Source organism: Hipposideros armiger, unplaced genomic scaffold, assembly GCF_001890085.2.
Source record: "Hipposideros armiger isolate ML-2016 unplaced genomic scaffold, ASM189008v1 scaffold_212, whole genome shotgun sequence".
NCBI classification, from domain to species: domain Eukaryota; kingdom Metazoa; phylum Chordata; class Mammalia; order Chiroptera; family Hipposideridae; genus Hipposideros; species Hipposideros armiger.
In genome coordinates this window covers 901,003-922,730 of record NW_017731562.1, presented here as the reverse complement: position 1 = coordinate 922,730, position 21,728 = coordinate 901,003, and the positions used below count along the sequence as shown (strand labels likewise).

Genomic DNA, 21,728 nt, shown 5'->3' with positions numbered 1-21,728 from the left:
GCAGCCCAGCTCCAGGTTGAGCTGTTGTTCAGCATCTTAGCTGTAGAGGGCAGTGTCACTGGCCCTCATATGTGGGATCCAAAATGGGGCCCTCTGGCATCCCAAGCCAGTTCTTAACCAACGCGCCACTTGGCTGGCCCAGGACTTTCTTTTAACTATGGTTTTCTAGGCTCTCATATAACTAAATGACTTAGGCTTAAATACTCAAAATGCAAACCAGTAAGAAAGTGTCGAAAAATCTTGTAAGTTTTTATTTTCAATTAGACCATTGTATTTCCTCAGGAGAAAATGAGAGGGATTGCCCCAATGTTCTGAAAGCTGTGTGTTCCCATGCATGTAGCTCAATAAACAAATCATACCTTTTATACCTCCTAACGCTAGTTCTTTCACTGTGGAACCCTGATATGCCTTACCTCCTTGTCCTATTCCTCCCCACCCCCTGCCCTTTTTTTTTCTCTATATTCCTTGGGAAGAATGTCTACTTCCTGAGGGTGGCAAGTGGGTGGCAGAGAAATGATCCTGCTTTGGAAGTTACTGGCAAAGCACTCCCTAGTTTCAACTTGGCAAGGGAGACCTCCCCACCCTCCCCCAGTCTCACCACTGCCATTTAACACAATTTGCCTTCCACCGGTCTAATCTGGAGCACCGGTCTATAAAGAAGAAAGGGAATAGCAAGCTCTAAAGAGCCTTAATTCTTCTTCATGGAATAAAGCAACATGTTACTGTGGCTTTTGACCTCCAGGGGTTGGATTAGATGATTTTCCACATGGTTTATTGTGAAAGGTTTTATTGTGCATTCACCTCACAGATCCCCCAACAATTTAATTGCCATAAAAATAGCTAACATATGTGGCAGGTTTTAAAAATGTCCATCCACCAAATGGATTTGCTTCTCATGCGGCCACCCAGAGCTGGCAGCTTTTCCGCCACACGCCTCCCTAAGGTTCTAAGGTTAGAGTCACCCTGATGAGCTGTAATGAATGTGCCTCCCAGGAGAGAGAAGACAGGCTGTTTCTACAACCCTCAAGAGACATGTCTTAGATGCCATTTTTCTTTTTCTGTACTGGTGGGAGTTTCCTTTGTTTGCTTGTTTTTCTTCTTTGGTAGGTGAGTTTTTAAAGCCATTTCTCTGTGGGCCATCAAAAGTTTGTAGTCCTAGATTCCATGAACACAGAATGAACTAACATGGCCCATGGTCACTGTCTCAGTGGGCCAGAAGCAGAACATTGTTCTCATTTGTAAGCCACCAACATTATTAACCTTCCTGTTAGAAACAGAGGGAGAGAATCTATCATACTCTATTAGAGGCAATGCAATCATTTCCTTGGTAGGAAGTCATTGTCTTTGCATCCCATTAACTAGTAACAACAATACACTTTTCTGTACATAACAGATGTTACTTCTTAAAGTGAGGCTGCCTACTGAGAAATCTTTTGAGGTCTAGTTAATTAATGCCACCCCATAGGTCCAATAACCAGGTGTGATTTCTCCCTTGACCTCTCTTTTGTCACCTGTCATAGTGGCCCCTAGCTGTTCCTGGGGGACACAAAAGGTTAAGAGATATGTTTTTACTGCTTCTCTAACACGATTATTACATGCATACTCCCATCCCCAATGTTACTCCTACTCAGTACCTGGTGGGGATGGCATTCGGGAGAGAGTAAGGAAAATGAGTGTCTTCCATATTTGTATAGCTATAAGACCTAAAGAGGGGATATCCAACAAGAAGTAGTATGTAAGAGAAATAAAAAAATTAGTGGAAAGTGAAATATCTGAATATGAAATATTGAGGTGGGGTATTTATTGCCAGATAAAATACAGAATACCCAGTTAAATCTGAATTTCAGATAAAAACTTTTTAATATATGTCCCAAATATACTTCTTATACTAGATGTCCTGTAGTTTTATTTGCAAAAGCTGGCAAACCTAGAGTGGGGGAATGCTGAAATATGTTAGCAATAAAAAACATTTTAAATGTCATAAAAGAGTATGATTTCGGTACAGTGAACGTCTGGGTTAAATAATACTGTACATTTTTACAGGTACTGTATTTGGAATCAAGCTCAAGACCCTTCGCAAACTTACATCATTGTTTCAGACTATGAAACACAATTCTGAATATACTCTCCCAACATCAACACTAGCTGTGAGACCTTAAGGGGGTCTTAAAACCAGTGTCTTTCTAATTGTCTAAAAAATAGCTATCCTATCTTTAAAGGGAATCTTGAAACTTATAAACTAATTACTAAAGAAGCAAGTGAATAACTTCCCCCTCAAATCTTTACCTACAGGATCAAGAGAATGAAATGAAGCCTGGGGACCCCCACCTCACAGAGACGGCAATTCCCACAAGGCCCACTTAGTCACCACATAATCAAGTTGGGGCCCCTTTCCCACTCTCCTACTACCTAGCTTTATCCGGGAACAACAATCATGCTCTTAAAAATGTCCAAATTTTGTTTCACGAAAGATCTAAGCCATCCACGGAAGCAAACTGAAACAATAGGAAAAACTTTTCAATTAAAAAAAAAAAGGTTATTACAAATGTGCTTAATAAAATACAAGGTAAATGTACTTAATAAAGTTACGGCTTAAAGTGAAATGTGGGAACCTGTTTCATTTTTATTAAAGCTGAATTTATTGCTTTGGTTTACTGGTTTATGTTCTCAGAACTCAATTTAGTCTCTAGATGATTTGGCCAAAGAAAAGCAGATGGGTCAGCTGTGTGTTGGACTACGCCAGCCAGGGGTCGCGGTGTAGGTATTAACTAACCTTGGCCTGTGCCAGCACCCCACAAACAAACAAAACACATTCAAAAAAATCCTTCCAACTTACTCCCAACCTCATCAGGATCGATTTTCTACAAACACACCTGTGCTTTTTTAACTTAGTGTTTAACTTAAAGTCAAACTGTTTTCCAGCAAGAGTCACTGGGGTGAATAACATCCTACACACCTGAGCAGAAAACTGACTTAGAAAGAGAAGCAGTGGGAGTTCTATTTTGCACAAGGGTCTCATGATCTCCTGGGAGAAATGGTGGAGTACATTTAAAGGCTTAATGAGGTCCTCAGAGTAAAACAAAGGAGGGAGATAAAGTGACTTGAAATCTTCTGAAGTGTCCCAGGAAGAGATTAGGGGAAGCTATTTAGGAAAATTGATGCAGATCCAGGAGAGAGATGGTGGTAGACGCCAGAGAAGCAGTAGGAGAAACTGGAGAGTAATACATGGAGTTGAAATATTTCAGAGGAGGAACTGCCAGAACTTGGTTCACTGGATGTGGGGAGTGTGGGGGCAGGAGGGTTAAAGGACAGGCTTGATTTCTGAGTTAGTCCCTTGGTCTACCAGCACGGCCTTGGGAGCGTGTCCATAACTCTCCAAGAGTTAGGAGAAAGCCTTAAAAACCAGTACAGGACTTTTTGGACAATTGGATGGCTTGTTACCAAAGCCTTCATGGATCACTCTCTGATGGAAAAACAGTTTGGAGGCTTTGTAAGCCAGAAAGTTTGTTCAGAGACTGATGACATCGTTCTTTCAGGAATATCATTTTCTGACCATGGATTTCAAAGATCTTTCCCATCCAATTTATTATTTTTATGGCTGTATTACAAAAATGAAAACAAGCACAGACAGGATAATCTCATTATGAAAGATACCACTCTTGGAAGAAAGACGTGACACTACGAATCATTTCTTACCTCTTGGAAGTGAATGCAGTGAAAAATAGGCAGATGAAAAGATTTGGGTAACAGCCCCATCAGTGCATTTGATACCACATTCCAACTGTGGGGAATAAATTTTTCAATGGCAGTACCCACAATTGTGTCTTCTCTGCTAACTCCTTTTTATAAACCATAACGTTATTGTGTTCTGCCTAATAAATTAGTTTGGATAATAACACCATAAACCTTGAAATAGAAAATACTTGATCAAAGCAAGATATATCAAGAAGGAAATATATTACTATATAAAATATTAATAGAGCTGGAAGTACCAGAGGAAAAAAATTGAGCTCTCAATGAAGTTTTAAATTTCTCACCATCTGAGCATAAATATTCCCAAGTGTTGATACAGTCTTTTCCTAAAGTCTTAAAAGATTGAACAGATACTCCTATCATTGAACTATATTACAAATCTGGCACTAATTCATTCTTTTCTCCCCTGTTTATGGGGGTGGCAGGTGGGGAGGGGAAGGTGACAGGTATTGGAAGGAGGGTTAGTTCTACCATCTCATCAGTGGACACACAGGGACAAAAAAAAAATCAAGCTGGGCTCAAGAGGAAGCAAGGAAACAGTCTCTCAACTGTGCCATCTGCAGAAAATGGCCTGGAATAAACAAGAGACAAAAATAACAACTTGGAAAATGATCTTGCAGAAGGTTTCCCTTTAGCAAGGAAGATGTTTAACCACAGCTGTGGTTGAAATACTCATAAATAAACAATGTTTACCAAAAAGAAGTGGTTATTTTTACAAGAGAAAAAAGAAACAATAATTTCCAATTAGTTTTAAAAGAGAATGCCAAGTAGAATATACATGGGATTTGATCATCTCACATTCTGCAGGCAATAACATAAGCATGTTAAGAACATCATGCTTTTAGCTTCTGTACATTTTGTCTAAATGGAGTTCTATGTGGTAAAAATGCCTCCTCTTCCACAGCAAAATCCAGCCTGAGTCCAATGCCATTTTCCTAAAGCCTAATTCCCTTCAATAAGGGACTAAATCATTTTATTTCAACCACCAAATGCTTTCTTATTGCTAGGAATGGTACAATACACTTACTTTTTGATATATGCTCCAGCTTTGCAAAATTCTGTTAGAAACAATGATTCTTTATGGCACTTTATAATATTCCATCCAGTTTATTGCTTTCCAGAATTTCTATCATTAATTAAAGGGCCTTCTTGCACCATCTTCTCACCCCACCCCCACAAAAAAAAACCCAAAAAAACAAATCTATTCCCCGATTGCCTATCAGAGACTAAATAAAAGTTGGTCTATCACAGCAGCAATGATGGTCATGCCAATTTCACAGTGTGATTTGTGCACTCATTTCATTTTGAAAATGACCCTGCCCTCCATCTGTCTAAGCCGAATGTCCTGCTTTTTTCAAGCCAGGCCTCAAGAGCAGCAGCATATGAAATATGGAGGAAGACACAGAACGGCCTCGCTCCTGCCCCCTTCAGCTGCCACATTCACAGACAGGTGCCAACACAAAGAGGGGAACCTCAACTGATGCCTATAGGGATCAGAGAAATTGGGGGGAGAGCAGATAGTCCTTCTATTGGGTTGTCGGAAAAGTCATGACACATTTTTGCAACAAAAAGCAGAAAAAATACGTCACGGCTTTCCTGACAACCAAGTATTTCTCATACATTTCCAAGATGCCATTTGAAGGTGAATGTTTTCATGATGCAAATACAACGTTCAGAAACAGTGAGACAGAGTAAAGACATAAAAGGCAATTTCCCATTTTCACGTTCTTCTTACCTTGATTTAACAGCAACTTACACAAGGTAACAGCTCAATACATAAGGATTTTAAAATATTGACCCTTTTGGATAATTATTTTTTCCAAGAGGTAAGTCTTAATTAGGCAGGCATAAAAGAGAAGACACCTATTTCCTGATTATTGAGTAGTGCTAGCCAGAAAGTGTGATTCATCACTATTTCCTAATGAACTTACCTTTTGGAGATGATGGCTCAGCTGCTTCTTTTCTCCATCTGTAATATGCAGAATATAGGATGACTATTAAGACTAGAGATAATATGTGTGAATAGTCTAATAGAGTGCCATGTAATATGGCTGATGTTGGCTCCAAAATTTATATATAGGAAAGATTTATTGGCAGCAATACTATCAAAAATGCAGATAAGGGATTTGCATTAAAAGTCTTTAATTATATAGCAAAGTATGTGTTTACTTGGTCTATGTTTATCTTGGGTGGTTGCAAAACTAATGAAAATCATGATAGATTATGAAAGACACCCCAGGCCATCAGCAAAGGCACTGCATATGATAAATATTCATAAATTACAGCTAGTTTTATATTCTTGAAAACTGCACATTTACCCCTACCTCACTGGGATAAGCCAGTTTTGTTTTTGGCGATCTTCCTACCTTTCTAATGCTTGACTAAAAAATCGTATTCACCTCCCACAAATTCTACAGTCTCCAGGTAAGTCTGCACTATGGGTATGTTTTTTATTAGTGATTCAATAAAATTTTTTAAGATCATTAAGTCCCTAGTTTTTCACTGCCCCATGATGGGCACTATTAAATTAAAAAAGAATTTATACAAAAATAGCGCTGAAGTAGTAACATGGAATCTAGAACATCTATTGCAAATACATGGCAAAGGAACTAAAGAAAATCCAGAATTGTTTCTGTATAGTCCAGCAAATCTCCAGAGATTTTCAAACTAAGAATCTGAGGAAAAGATATTAAAGTGTAGGCAATTTTTTAAAAGTTTAACTGACAGAAATTCCAATTTTCATCATCTCAGTGATATCCACAAACATTATTAAAGCTAACAATAGAGGCTGGGTCTCTCTCACAGCAGACTGACTGGTTAAGTAGGTCTAGAGTGTTAAAAGGGTAACAGTGCATCGAAAATGGAACACTTTTGGTTGTCGATTTTTTTTAATGTTTTCATCCTTGGAAAAGACAAGGTCATATATTTCTTTAATGTTTCCACTTGGTAGTGAAATTTGGAGGCTCAAGGCAGACTGTAGGGCCAAGTCTAAACTCTAATATGTGCTCAGTAAGATCCCTTGTTACGGACAAGCAGGGGTAGGTGACACTTTGGATCTAAAGCCAATCTTCTCCCAGTGCCAGAAAACATCCAAAACACTCTTTCCTTTTGTTAATCTATGGAACGACGAAATAAGGACTCCCGGTCGCTGCACTATTCTATTCTTAGAAAGTGTGCCCTCAGGTTGGCCGGAAAACAGAACCTACTCCAATTCCCGGAGAAAACCAAATTGACATTCCGCCTTTTCCATTCCCGTTTCTTTCACTAAAATAACGTGGAACCACACCATCTGTATGTTGCACACAGTGTAGAAGGTTCAAAAATGCAGAACGTAAACCTTCCTCCTTCCGCACCTGAGACCGAAGAGACACAACAGGAAGCCAGAAATGGTGAACTAGGACAGGAACAAACGCCCAGCCAAGCTTCGCTTCCCGACCGCGGAGGGTCGGCCCGCAGACTACGCCTCCCAGCATGCAGCGCGACACGGAGCGAGCGGCGGCGCGACTGAAGCAGTGCGTGCCGGGAAGTAGAGTTTCCTTCTCTGAACTCCCTAGAGGCGTTTCCTCTTGCTTCACGTACTAACGCGACTCCCTCTCTTGGACTCCTCGGGGACCTGAACAGATATGGACACCCTTGCGTTAGCGACTTCTTTCCAATCCTAGTTTGATTGTTCCGCTGCAAAGTAAATTTGGGAGCACGCAAAAAAAGAAAAAAGAAAAGAAAAAAAATACCCCAAACATTCTTTACGGTCTTCCGTTTCCGGCTGGCTTATTGCCTTGGTAACTAGGACGCTCAACCGCCGTGGCGGTTATGGCGGGGCTGGGCAGTACGCAGATCCCCGACGGGGAGTTCACCGCGGCCGTGTACCGGCTCATCCGGGATAACCGCCACGCCGAGGCGGTGCAGCTGCTGGGCGGAGAGCTCCAGCGGAGCCCCAGGAGCCGCGCCGGCCTGTCGCTGCTGGGCTACTGCTACTACCGCCTGCAGGAGTTCGCGCTGGCGGCCGAGTGCTACGAGCAGCTGAGCCAGCTGCACCCGGAACTGGAGCAGTACCGCCTGTACCAGGCCCAGGCCCTATACAAGGCCTGCCTTTATCCAGAGGCCACCCGGGTCGCCTTTCTCCTCTTGGACAACCCCACCTACCACAGCCAGGTCCTCCACCTACAAGCTGCTATCAAGTACAGCGAGGGCGATCTGCCTGGGGCCAGGAGCCTGGTGGAGCAGCTCCTGAGTGGGGAAGGGGGAGAAGGCAGTGGGGGCGAGAATGAGCCCGATGGCCAGGTCAACCTGGGATGTTTGCTCTACAAGGAGGGGCAGTATGAAGCCGCGTGTTCCAAGTTCTTTGCAGCCCTACAGACCTCGGGCTACCGGCCTGACCTTTCCTACAACCTGGCTTTAGCTTATTACAGCAACCGGCGCTATGCCCCGGCGCTGAAGCATATCGCCGACATTATTGAGCATGGCATCCGCCAGCACCCAGAGCTAGGTGTGGGCATGACCACCGAGGGCATTGATGTTCGCAGTGTTGGCAACACTTTAGTCCTTCACCAGACTGCTCTGGTGGAAGCCTTCAACCTCAAGGCGGCCATAGAATACCAACTGAAAAACTATGAGGTGGCCCAGGAAACCCTCACTGACATGCCACCTAGGGCAGAGGAGGAGTTAGACCCTGTGACCCTGCACAACCAGGCGCTAATGAACATGGATGCCAGGCCTACAGAAGGGTTTGAAAAGCTCCAGTTTTTGCTCCAACAGAACCCCTTCCCCCCAGAGACGTTTGGCAACCTGTTGCTGCTCTACTGTAAGTATGAGTATTTTGACCTGGCAGCAGATGTCCTGGCAGAGAATGCTCATTTGACTTATAAGTTCCTCACACCCTATCTCTACGACTTCTTGGATGCCATGATCACTTGTCCAACATCTCCTGAAGAGGCATTCATTAAGCTTGATGGGCTAGCAGGGATGCTAACTGAGCAGCTCCGGAAACTTACTATACAAATACAGGAAGCAAGACACAGTAGAGATGATGAAGCAGTCAAAAAGGCAGTGAATGAATATGATGACATCCTGGAGAAGTATATTCCTGTGCTGATGGCCCAGGCGAAAATCTACTGGAACCTTGAAAACTACCCAATGGTAGAAAAGATCTTCCGAAAATCTGTGGAATTCTGCAATGACCATGATGTGTGGAAGCTGAATGTGGCTCATGTTCTGTTCATGCAGGAAAACAAATACAAAGAGGCCATCGGTTTTTATGAGCCCATAGTCAAGAAGCATTATGACAACATCCTGAATGTCAGTGCTATTGTACTGGCTAACCTCTGTGTTTCATATATTATGACGAGTCAAAATGAAGAAGCCGAGGAGCTGATGAGGAAAATTGAGAAGGAGGAAGAGCAGCTCTCCTTTGACGACCCGGATAAGAAAATCTACCATCTGTGCATTGTGAATTTGGTGATTGGGACACTTTACTGTGCCAAAGGAAATTATGAGTTTGGGATTTCTCGAGTTATCAAAAGCTTGGAACCCTATAATAAAAAACTGGGAACTGATACCTGGTATTATGCCAAAAGATGCTTCCTGTCCTTGTTAGAAAACATGTCAAAGCACTCGATCATGCTTCGTGATAGTGTTATTGAAGAATGTATCCAATTTCTAGAACACTGTGAACTTCATGGCAGGAACGTACCTGCCATTATTGAACAACCCCTGGAAGAAGAAAGAATGCATATTGGAAAGAATACAGTCACCTATGAGTCCAGACAGTTAAAAGCTTTGATTTATGAGATTATAGGATGGAATATGTAGTCATGTCTTATATTGGCTTTTATCATAATGGCTTTATATATGTGTTTTGTACTCTTTTATCTGTATCAGCCATCAGCTGCTTTACATTGTTACATGTTGAACTTTGTACACTTCAAAATTATATTTTATTTTTTGCTTATAAAATATTCACTAAGTGAAATACAAGAATTTTGATCCCTGGGAAGCTCTCTGAAAAACTCAGAACTGAATAGGGACACTGTGTCTACTAGAACTTGTAGTGCCTATGTTCTATCTCCTTTTTTATCATTTGTGCTTTATTGTATTTTGAGTCCCTGCACAAGGACTACATTACCCAGCAATTTAGCACCATTAAACCTAGAACTTAGTGATTAATGTATAGAGTTTCTAGGCTTTTAATAATAATTTTAGGGATTGCATGTTCTATTCTAACAGTTTACCCTCATAATTATATTAACTTGTAACGCATACATTTTAATACAGTTTAGGATGTTTGTGCAGGGTTTTTCAATATAGATGTAAAGCTTTATGTAACCAAAATTACTTAGGTTATTTTTTTTTATGTGCATGATTCATTGGGAAATCTTGTGCCCTTAATAGAATTATGGTGCTATGTTGTAGAGACAATAAACAATTGTCAAACAATTTTACATGATTTTCTTTTGTTCCACTTGTTAATAATTTGAATATATGAAAAGATAGATATACTGTTACTGTTTTTCCTCACTTTGCTCACATTTATCTCTTAACAGTGATTGATAGTAAAGGTACCAAGAACTCAGTTCTTAAATCTACCTTTGTGTTGCAGCTTAGGGTATGTTAATGTTAGAGTTGTTTGCATGTTGTAGCCTCTCAGGTAAGGAGAAGTCTACACTATTCCCATGACCCCACTAACCTTCTCTCCTACCAACATCACAGATGAAAAAGTCAATTTTGAAAACCTTATCATAGGTAGATTCACAATGTAGTGTCATACCCCAACCCTCCCAATGAGAAACGCACTCGTTCTGCTTAGGCATTTTACTTTGTGTACCGTACAAGATCTTTACTATTTGTTTCCCTACCCCTTTTCTCTCCATAAATTTGTCATCCCCAACTTGACCTGGCTTAGAAAAAAATATAGAAGTATCAGGTTGAATTATATGGAATTGCTGATTTTGCAAGTATTTGACCTACAGAAGTAGCAACTTCCTATGGCTCAATCTAAGTTTCCTACTGAAAATTACTGAACCCCTGCCATAAAGAGATTTTTTTTTTTTTTGCCTTCAAGGAGAAATCATTTAGCCACATTGGTACCCAGATGAAGTATGTGCTCAGCATAAATCCTCTGTAACACGACCTCCTGGGTGCTCAAATTCTATTAGGTCTATCAGGTCAATTTTAGCTTATTATGAAGTCCAATGGTCTTGAATTTTAGCATTTTTACCCTTAAGCTGATACCATTTACCATTGATGTTTGACCCCATATTTGGAGGACAATCAATGTTTAATGACCTCTTCAGTACATACCATTGCACAATTCTATTTCTGGGAAATATTCTTTAACAATTTTTGTACTAAAAGTGTTGCTGCTGCTTTGTGTAGTAGCTCTGTGCACCTCTCAATCTTCATAGCCCCTTAATAGTTGGAAAGTAAATGAACTGAAATCTTATTTTCAACAGGCATGTTAAAATTCTCATTTTTTTTGCACATTTCCTCTTTTTTTTCTTAAGAAAGAAAAAGCATAAAGTTAAGTAATGTTAACCACCCAAAAGCAAATGTTTTCCAGATTCCCTTTTGCAAATAACCCAGCCTTTATTCAGTCACACTTTATTTACCCAGGTGCTGTGTGTTTGTGGTTTGCATCTATGTGTAATTTAGCTTTTCAGAACATAAAAAGCTTTCAGAACAGTTTTTTAACCCCTTGCCGCTGGGCAGTTGGGATTTCCTGGTGAGTAATGCATCAGGAAATCCTGACTGCTCCGACCACTGAGTAAAGGAATAAAGGTCAGTCATGGCATTTGTCCCCTTCCTTGCTCAGGCTCTCTAGAGAGGCACCCACCAGGATTGATAGATTGCTACCTAGTGACAGCAAAGACTCATGAACCATGCCATCAGAGCACTGGAGGAGACAGGGAAGGGTGAGGGCCTTTCTAGCTCCCTAGGCACTTATTGTCCTTTATTTTTAGGATATGCTTCTTTTAAGCTCACCTTCAAAGTACTCAGCTCTGCTTATTGATACTAATAGGCAAATGACTTTACAATGTCTCCGTATTTTGTCGTTTGAATGAAAGCTTTCATTCCTAAAGTTCTGATGAAAAGCTTTGTTCTATGCTCCTGGGACTTTATGTACTCAGTGCTAAAAGCACTTTTCTTCACAAAAAAGATTTCCCTGTATTTCTAAAGCTTTTACTCCTTTAAGATTTCTTCATAGTATCTGCAGAGCAGATCTTAAATGGATCAATTATTATATTCAGTATTTCATATTAGTTAACCTCCACATCTCTACACGTGTTCAGAAAATAAGCATGTGTTTGTACACAAGTAATGATTTTCATTTTTTCAGGCATGAACAAGTACGTGCTTGATCTTTCTGTGCAGAACCACCAAGCAGACTCCTTTGATCAGTGGCATGACAGAGGCTTCATATTCTTTATGACAGTCCCTTTGAATTTGGCCTCAGCTGTGGCATGGATGTTCACACGAAGGCCATTTGTGAAGGTCAGGTATAGAGTGGCTAACCCTGACCCATTCATGAGAAGCAGACAACCGGTAATTGGGAAACTGTGAGGATGAAGGTGGGTCATCGGGCAATGAGACACCTGTAATCATAAGAGATGATATAGGAGTATACAGGTATGGCCTCTCAGAGCTCAGAGCACCTCAGATGGAATCCAGAAAGAACTGTCAGTGATAGGTTTGGCCCGAGGTTAGAACAATTGATTTGTTTGTAGAGGACTATAGGGTAGATGCCCAAATGAATAAGCTTACCAGGAAAAGTGAGGTAAGAAAGGGTAAGTGGTTTGAAGGGGAAGCTTGTAGGGAGTAACTGTCTAACCCCTCTGCCCTATTAGTCTTGCTTGGGCTCATTGCCACTGGCATATGGAGGATTAGCAGTACTGGAAGTCTGTCCAGGTAAGGGTGTGGCTATCTAAACTATCCAATTTTAAAAGGATAACATCACCAAGGAAAACTTTCATGTCAAGTGAACATCAGTATTTCCTAATACAATTTTTTCTTATGTTCCTTAGTCTGTCTTTATTAATGACTGCTGGTGGTCTGGAAATATCTGGGAGTTCATGCTTTCCTGAAGGGATTCATTCTCTGCCACACTGGTTAGCTAAAATAGTGTGACTTGTGGCTCACTATCCACCATTCACTAACTGCCTCTTAACCCTTGTTGACCTACCACTGGAATTAAAGTGACATTTGGGTTTCTTGCATTCACTTATTGAGCTATGCCCTTAGTATTAGTCAAACAGCACATTTGGTGATAAGCCAGTAACTCTGGATTCTTGGTTGTCCAACCACCTAATTACCATGACTGTAACCACCAGATTCTAAACCTATACTTTCATTCTAGCTATAATATGCGACTTCTTGAGGGCCCTAATGGAGCTCCAATCCTTCAGCGACCTTTATTCTTACATTAGCAGTTTTAAGGAAGTGTGACTTTCTAAAGAATCTAGGTTGGCTGTACGTTATGTTAAAACATTTTAGAGTTAAACAGTTCTTTCCATTTCCAGCCTCTCTATAGGATGTATAACTTATGGTAACAGGTTATTCTTAAATTTTTAAGTGCAGCTAAAATGAATACAATATTAAAGATATAAAAATGCAAATTAAGTCCATCAAATACACCACTTCCTTTTATGAGTTTCATATTAGACCCACAAAGGCATCAATAGATTAAACACTTACAGAGAAAGACAGCATCTGAGACAAAAGGCTTCCCGGTATCTCTGTGGTGTGTGGATGAAGACTGCGGTTTCCCTCTGTAGTTGGGAGACTCTGTTTTCTTACTTGTGCCCTTCTGCAGAGGGCAGTGACTAATAATCTACTTTCAAACGCAGAAATTCTGTATCCATCAGACTGACTCCCCAGCACATGCAGCCTAGAGCAGTGTAGCAGCCAGCAGAGGCACTGGATTTAGTCAGGCCTGGCTCTGTAGCTCAGCAATGCCACTTACCCAGCTACCAACACTGGGTGTTATTCGACCCCACTAAACCTCAGCTATTTCACCAGCAAAAAGGGGATGATATACTCACCTCACAGGGTTGTTATGAAAACAATCATTACTTCTTGTCTAGGGTTAAGTGCCCAGCACCAGTATCTGGCTAATAAGAGGTGAATTTAAAAGCACATTATTAATGCAATAATCAGTTCTAGGGTAGTGTTCAGCAAAAATACAGACTCAATCAGAATTACTGAGACCAAGTGAGAAGGGAGCCTCAAAGATTTTCATCTTACAGAATAAGAAATTAGGCCCAAATAAGGAAAGTGACTTGTAATTGGAAGGGAAAAAAATGGAGCACATACATTTTCAGAATAGAACTCTTTTCACTGTGTTCTTAGACTTGAGAATGTCACATCCTCCTAAGTTATTTTACATCTTCACAGCGACAAATTTCAGTCATTTTTAAAAGAGTATCTTCCTAGCTCTAATGTGTACCAAGGATGTGACAGACTATGCAAGAATGGATTTCAGAGGTTGTTCATCAGCCAATACTAGGCCCAATCAGCAGATTACATCAGAAAATGTAGCACAAAATGGGTTTGTAAGTATATGGAAGAGAAATGCCCCTGAGGAGAAACACAGGCAACAGTACCCATCATGGCAGTAAGACCTCATTTGCTTTTCTGATAGGGTAACACAGGAAATCAGAGCAGCAAGCTTTACTAAAGGATTTGGTAGCTGACAGTGTTAAATTAAGTAAACGTAATTGCATGTTTAACATTTGTCTGGCATAAATGTTGATTCATTGGAGAAAAGCCTGTGGACAAAATATAAGGTGGACAATAGCGTGTCAAGCAGAAGTGTAGCTGCCTGAACCCTGAATGTTCTTTTATGGACATTATTCGGCAAGCCCTTGTTGTGCACTGCAGATACCTGCCATTACTTGGATGAGAATCCAGGCCAATAGTACGTGTCTCAGGTCTGCTGATGACCAAAGCTGGATGGGACAAAAAATACCCTGGGTAACAAGGCTTTTGAAAATCAGCCTCCAGGGCAGGTTCGATTCCTGGCCTGAGCTGAGCTTCCGCTGAGCTGCCAACAGGTGGCAGGATGGCTCAGCTAAAAAAAAACCCCAAAAAAACCAGCCTCCAGGGAGATGTGGACAAAATAGCACGTGCAGAAAAGACCAGCTTTGTTAAATTCAAGTACAGTGTGAAGTGACGGCACAATGTCCACCAAAAGTGCATTTATTAGTGACTAGAATAAGGAAATCATTGGTACTACTCTGGAACATTCAGACCTAGATACCTCCACTTGATCAAATGGGCACATACGGAGATTAGGATGATGAGGGGGTCTATAAGTGACAGGAGCAAAAGTTGACAGGGAAAATCTGGGAAAACATGGACTGTCTTTAAATACTTGAAGAGCTGCCCTTCTGTAGAGCAACCGGACAATTCTTTATGACTGCAGAAGACTGACATTACATTAATGGGTAAAGAGGAACACAGATTTCTGTCTAAGAAGCAAAAACCTCTTAATACCTGAAAATTTCAGAAGTTGGAAAAGGCTTCGTGGAAGGGCAATAGATTCCCATTTGGTCACAACACATGTTCAGGAAGACTGGTTATGTTTGGCCTGGAGGATGGGGGAGGTTAGACAGCAATTTTATGTTTGGGATAAAATAAGATGAGATGATTTCTAAGGTTCACTCAGTGTGAGCTTAAACAAGCCAGGTAGAAAACTGCTTTATCTAAAATAGCGAGTTAAAATCATAGTGTGGCAGGTGCTTATTGAAATGTATCAAATAAAACTGGGTTCAATGGGTCTAATTCTCAGTCATTCCAGAGCCCGGATAGCTACAACCTCCCTTCCAGTGTGGGAGCCACAGGCAAGGACCCGTGAGCATCTGTGCACAGGTCCTTCTCTACTAGAGAGGCCACCCATGGGTACAGACTGTATCCCCTTCACTCTCTGAGGATGGCAGGATGTCAACAGAGGTCAAAGTTAATCAACGTGAAATAAGCAACAATTCCCGTACCAATGAGTTGTTTTGGTATTGTTTTATTTTTTTTCCCAGCACATCTTAAAACTCACACATAGGCAGTTACTTATAGAACAGTACAGTCTAGGAAAAGCAATTGAAGGAACCATACATACACCGAAAGCACAACAGAGAGACTACGTGTTGAGCCCTTGTAGAAAACAGTATGGCTCAGTCTGAATTGACAAAGCGAGGCTGGAATCTCTCAGCAATTTTCCTTCCCACTACATACCCACTTTTTAGACTATGAATGTAAAGAGAAGAATTGTTTGTATGCATTAGTTACAGCAGTATAATGGCTTCCATACAAGTGCTTACCCACATGTAGTTCCCAAAAGATTCCTACAGTACTGACAGGAGTAGGTACTGCCTTGGAGGAAGACTCAGGATAAGATATTATTCAAGTCAAGTTGTATCAGAGCCAAAGAATTTCACAGGCTTAGCAAAAAAGGACAAAAATAAAGAAATAGAACCTACACATATTTCTCATAAGATTTATCCTTGTCCAGGAACAGAAATATTCATTATTCTGAAGGCACCATCACACAAAAAAGGACTAACAACGTAAGGAATAGAAACCCCTCCCACAAGCTCTGTCCCTAAGGGAGCTGTGTGAGCAAACATCCAGAAGCACGAAGTGGGTGTCTCAGGGGCTGAGGATGCCACACCCACCGAGCCACGCCTTAGGCTACTAAGTTGGGACAGTAGGAATGAAAATGTAAGAATGAAAGTACATAGAAATCCCATCGGCTGAATAGATGTATGCGGGAATACAGGTTAAATATGCTAGAATAGGTGATCCAAACCAACACTGCGGAAAGGATTCTGTTTCTACATACAACTACTTAATTCCTGATATGTTCTTGAAGAGGGATAGCCTTGACCTGCTGAACAAGCCGTCTTTGAAGACTTATCCTCTCCCACTCATTTTAAAGAATGGCTATTTCATGAAAAAAAAAATCCAACAAGGCACTGTGATCTTTTGGGGATATTCTTTAAGTAGCTAAAAAGATAATTATTTCTAGAAACGTGTATACCAGTACAAGCATTTCATGTCCTTTGGACATGTGAACAAGATTACTTTAAGGGTTAGACAACATTTTCAAAGGATGCTCATGTTGTTCATGGAAACACTGCCAACAATAAGATGCCTTAAAAACATGTATACGAGTATATGCTGCTTAGAAATCCACACTAAAACCTTTTTTTCCCTTCTCTCTCTCTCTTATATTTGAAAGTTCAAAGTCTCTAAAAAATGTTATTAAAGATATTTAATGTATTATTTTTCTTCCTTGTGGGGGAAAAAAAAAATCTTTGAGAACCAGAAAAGAAATCTTTTCATGGTCACAGAACTAAAGTTACTTAATTCTGTGATGGTTCTTTGGCATGAGTGTTCTATATATCAGTGGTCCTTACTCACGTTTGTTAAGGAATTGTTGTGTTTAGAAGAGCACAAGAGTGCTCATTCTTTGAGGGTCTTCCAAGGTTCAAATGGGAATGCTTCAGGTTCACAGGAGACTAAAGATCTAGGAATATAACGTTGATTTAAAAAATAATTAGTGATAAAACCTAGTTAATATACTCAGCTATAAATCCAAAGGGATTCAGTTATAGTTAGGTTGCACTTCACTGTGCTTCATTAATAAAATTATATAAATTAATTTTGTTTTCAAAACAGTGAAAATATGAAGATGAAAAACTACAATCGAAAGAAATACCCACATGCAAACAAGAAGAACCAACAGCTCCATACTACCTTTGAAGAAAAAAAAATCCTCTTAGAGTAAGGTCCATTTTATTCATAAGTTTCTATAATCTGTTGATATTACAAGTAGCTTTTATGGTTACATTTTACACTAAAGACAAACACTGTTTGGCTTAAGAAGCAGAAAGCTAACTTACATCCTTCCTAGCAGACTCACTATACTTCAGTAGTTAAAAAAAACCAAACTTTTACACTGTATGGATTTTAGCATCAAAATATATGTTGTTTCTCTCTTAGGAAATTGAAATTAATAGAAATTAAATGAATACATCGACACGTGGCTCATCTGGGAACAGGAAACCTTGAGCAAAGCCAAGCTTTCATAACTTACAAAGCCAAAAGCAATTCTAGATTTTCAATCCTACACTGGCACTTGTTATCTTCGGCTTTTCGCCCATCATAGGCTAAGCCCTAATTAAAATCAAAGTTGCTAGTAAGTGGTAAACAAAAAGTTATTAAAGTTATCCTTAACTCCTGTCCTGGTGTTTCCTAAAATGTAGATATTCTTTCCACAGCATTTCGCTTTGGCTGCCTCAAGCACCAGCATATACAGTTTGTGAACCAGTCCAAAATAAATAACTGTTTGTGTTCTACATTATATAGAATAGATGCTCAGCAAGCCCAGCCCCATTTGAACACCCGAGGTTACACGCTTTAGTTTGGGACTATAGGGCTTCTCTGATCAGCTATGGTTAAGGAGCTGTAGTTATAAAAGAATATAACAAAGAAAAATCTCTGGAGCCAACATGCAGAAAGACATGTTTAAAAATGCAAACTGGAACTTAGCAGTTACTAAGAGAATCTCTAAAAAAAGAGGTTTCCTTGCCACCATCTGTATCTGGTGTAGTCTACACACTGATGGAAGCTCATCCTTTACTGCACTTTTGTTTTCCAAAATACATCCACGCAGTTATGCACACCCGAAGGCTTCCAGCTTCACAAATAATGTTTAAGTAACAGTACTATAATATGTAAGCGTTTAGGAAGAGAATGCTCAATTCCTCAGAAGAGGAAAGAATTTTATCCTCTTTCTTTGTGGTAAAATGCTGGGCACAATAAGCATGTGGCTTTTACAATTCTTACTAACCTAAAAAAGCTCAAGTTACTCAGCATAAGACTAAACTCACTTATATACTGTAAATTGCACCAAACATTAAGGCAACAGTTACTCTAAGGGTCCATAAAGCCTGTTCATACTGAGTTTTTAATATTCAATGCCGTTTCTCACTAGCAGTAAGTTCCCATTCTGACTAAAACCCCAACCCGAATGTGACATCATCAAATATTAGAAATACGACTAATTGAAGCAAGAGAAGTCAGTGTTACTGCAGTACTGAAAACCAAATAGGCTACAATCTTTCAAAATTTTAAATAAACTTATTCAAAAGGAGTTAAGCCTCACATAAACAATGCTCTCCAGGCTTTAGCTTCATGAGGCCATTTTCAGATATTTCAGAACTATGAGGCAAGGTTTAAGTACTGCTGTGCATATTCCAGAACTCAGCTCTCCACAGACACTAAAGAGTATGCCGAGGTACCTCTCAGACGCAGGCGTGTGGCAGCGGGGGAAAGGCTTTCTGATTTACTACATCAGAGTGAAACAGCACTGATGAGTGTTCATGGGTTCCAAAGGATCCCTGTAGAAATGATTCCAACTACGAAATGTAGTCATCACTATAAAAGCAAGGTTAGGGAGTCCTGAATACACGAGAGAAGGAAAAAAAGACATCTATCACTAATGTCCACAGGGTTCACGTAGAACAGTGAACACAGCAATTTTCGGGTGTGACATTTACAGTTTCCTCATATCAAATACAGCTTTCAGAGGTTGAAGTCTGAACTCCCTGGGAAAGAATGTTATAACCACCACATGCAAAGGAATGGAATGGATTTGCTTATGAATCTTTAAGTTTTATTTTTAAAAAAATTACCCCAAAACATGTATCAACTCCAGTGAGATATTAGTACGTTAAATGTTACATTTTGATCACCAACTAGAGAAATTACCTCCATGAATAGATGCATTTTATAAAGCTGAGATTTTTATAATTCTAGAGGCAAGTGTAATTTCCTCATCAAGTATCCAACTATTTCAACTAGCAAGGGCTTTAAGCAAAGATCTGCTGGAAATTTTACAATTAAAAATAAATCACCAATGAAGAGGCAGCTTCTAATAATCAATATTTAATTTTATTGTTAAACTATTTAATTTTGATTTGCTTACAGATTTAAGTTTATTAGTTTGAGGCCAATTTTATTCATTAGAAATTATCATTTTGAAGTCTTAAAAATAGCATTTTGTCAATTTTAAATTTTTACTTTTTTGGTTAAGGCTACTTCAGATATAAAACATATCAAACTGCCCCAAATACTCTGGGGCTGTTGCTACAGAGACAGACAGTGTGTCCTTTTACAGGAACATCTGCATTTTGACTTACATTATCTGATCAAATATTAATTTTAAAAAATTATCAAAAGTTAGGTATTGCATTAAGAAAAGAATCCATCTCAAAATGTGAATCTTGACAGACAGTGATTCAAAGTAATCATTTCACTTATTTTAATATCCAGGTTTGAATGTAAAAATGTTTGCTAAATGTGATTAATGTTCTCCCTATTAAGAAATATGATATTTCACACTTTAGATAATGCTGTGTGCAGTAAGACATCAGTTTTTTAAAAAGTTTACGTTAAACCAGTAATTCAAAAAAAGGCATTAAACCATTATTAAAAACTAATTGAAACTTTACTTTTATATGAAAATTTTTAATTTTGGGTTAATTTTTAAAAAAAGATTTTTATTATTGAGGCCTTCAAATTCAACAGCTGATTGATGACTGTGTTTCTTTAGCCAAACAAGTCTTGGAACTGAAGACATTAAGTGTAAGGAGTCTTCCTTCTTCTCTCCTGTTGCAGCTTCTTCGGCATCTCAGCAACAAGAATGTGAAATCAGAAACATTAAGATTCTGTGCTTGAATAAAGGCTTTCATTTCATGGTAAACCTGTTCTTCACATACAATGAGTGATAAGTCAGCTTTTCTTATGAAACGTATTATGAATGAACTACGATATAACAATAGGTTACCTCAGTGATACAAATACAACTCACATTTCAGTAGAAACAGAAACATGGAGAACAAAATAGTGTCCCGTAACAGATAATTTGTATATTGATGATTTAAAGTTACATAACTTTATGCTAATTTTAAAAGCAAAGGTAGGCCAAGTACCTTACAGAACTAAAAGCATCCTAAATAACAGGTTGCCTCCATTGCTTCATGAGTAGCCTCCCTCAATGCCTACTCACACAAGAGTGCACTCTTAAAAAGCCACGCGTGTGTATCACTCCCCAGTGGAATCCTTCCCTAGATATCTGCTTCCCAGAAATGTTCTTTAGAAAAGAGACTAGATAAGCAATAGATGACACCAAAATCTGCTTTTGTTCCCAAGAGGAAGCATCAATACAAAACAGCTGGCAGCATCCTTCTCTGAAACAACTGGCAGCCTGCGCTGCCTGACGAAAATTTGAAATGACAACCAGTTGGCTGAAAACTGATGCACCTACAATGAGAGAGATTTAGGAATACCATCTGTCAATCGGTAAATGTAGTAACAAAACAAACTACAGAATGAAACAATATAGCCAAAATACAGTCCATGATATATATGTGATTACTGGTATAACCATAGTTGAAGACTTTAAAAAAAAAAAAGTAACATTTTTTTGTAACAAAGTAATGTATTTATAAAAGGTTTCTGTTTCCAAAGATGTTATTGGGGTCCACGTATTCCTTGACAGACTTCAGCATCCCGAAGCCGACATCAGAGATACTTTCCTTTAGCCATTGCTTCCGTAACTTGCCCACTGGAAAAACAAAATCAAAAATGCTTCAATATACACTCTGATGCTGGGAACCAATCAATCTTGTGACCACGAATGAACAAACACTGTGTGATAAATGCTTTTATTCAAAAATGAGAAATGTTTTGCTTTATTTGATTTATTGAGCCCACCAGACTATCAAGCTCATTAAGCCCAATGTATTCCCACGGGAAGCCTGTGCTCCACAGCGTCTCCTTTTTCTGTAAACTATGAAATGGAGATGAAGAAAGCTTGGACTGAGATGATGGCCCATTTTACAAATAACAAAATGAGAAAAACATGCATTTCAAAAGAACCCATGTCCTGTCTTAACTACCAAAACAGCCCCAGTTTCAGAGAA

General features: G+C 39.5%; 2 protein-coding genes across 2 annotated transcripts in view; one reads left to right on the top strand and one right to left on the bottom strand.

Moving 5' to 3' along the window:
- The first annotated feature begins 7,317 nt into the window (after positions 1–7,317).
- Positions 7,318–10,185, top strand: IFT70B (intraflagellar transport 70B). The gene has a single exon (XM_019654010.1). It carries the CDS (start codon positions 7,564–7,566, stop codon positions 9,559–9,561), a length of 1,998 nt encoding a protein of 665 aa, XP_019509555.1. The 5' UTR covers positions 7,318–7,563; the 3' UTR covers positions 9,562–10,185.
- A 5,559-nt stretch (positions 10,186–15,744) lies between these two features.
- AGPS (alkylglycerone phosphate synthase) overlaps positions 15,745–21,728 on the bottom strand; it is a 124,927-nt gene continuing 118,943 nt past the window's right edge. Inside the window, exon 20 of the mRNA XM_019654018.1 lies at positions 15,745–21,370. Within this exon, the coding sequence (XP_019509563.1) occupies positions 21,249–21,370 (122 nt within the window). The 3' untranslated portion in view covers positions 15,745–21,248. The remainder of the gene's footprint in view (positions 21,371–21,728) is intronic.

Bases quoted from the DNA above. Each gene is read 5' to 3' on its own strand.
- IFT70B (XM_019654010.1), top strand. From the start codon at position 7,564: ATGGCGGGGCTGGGCAGTACGCAGATCCCCGACGGGGAGTTCACCGCG.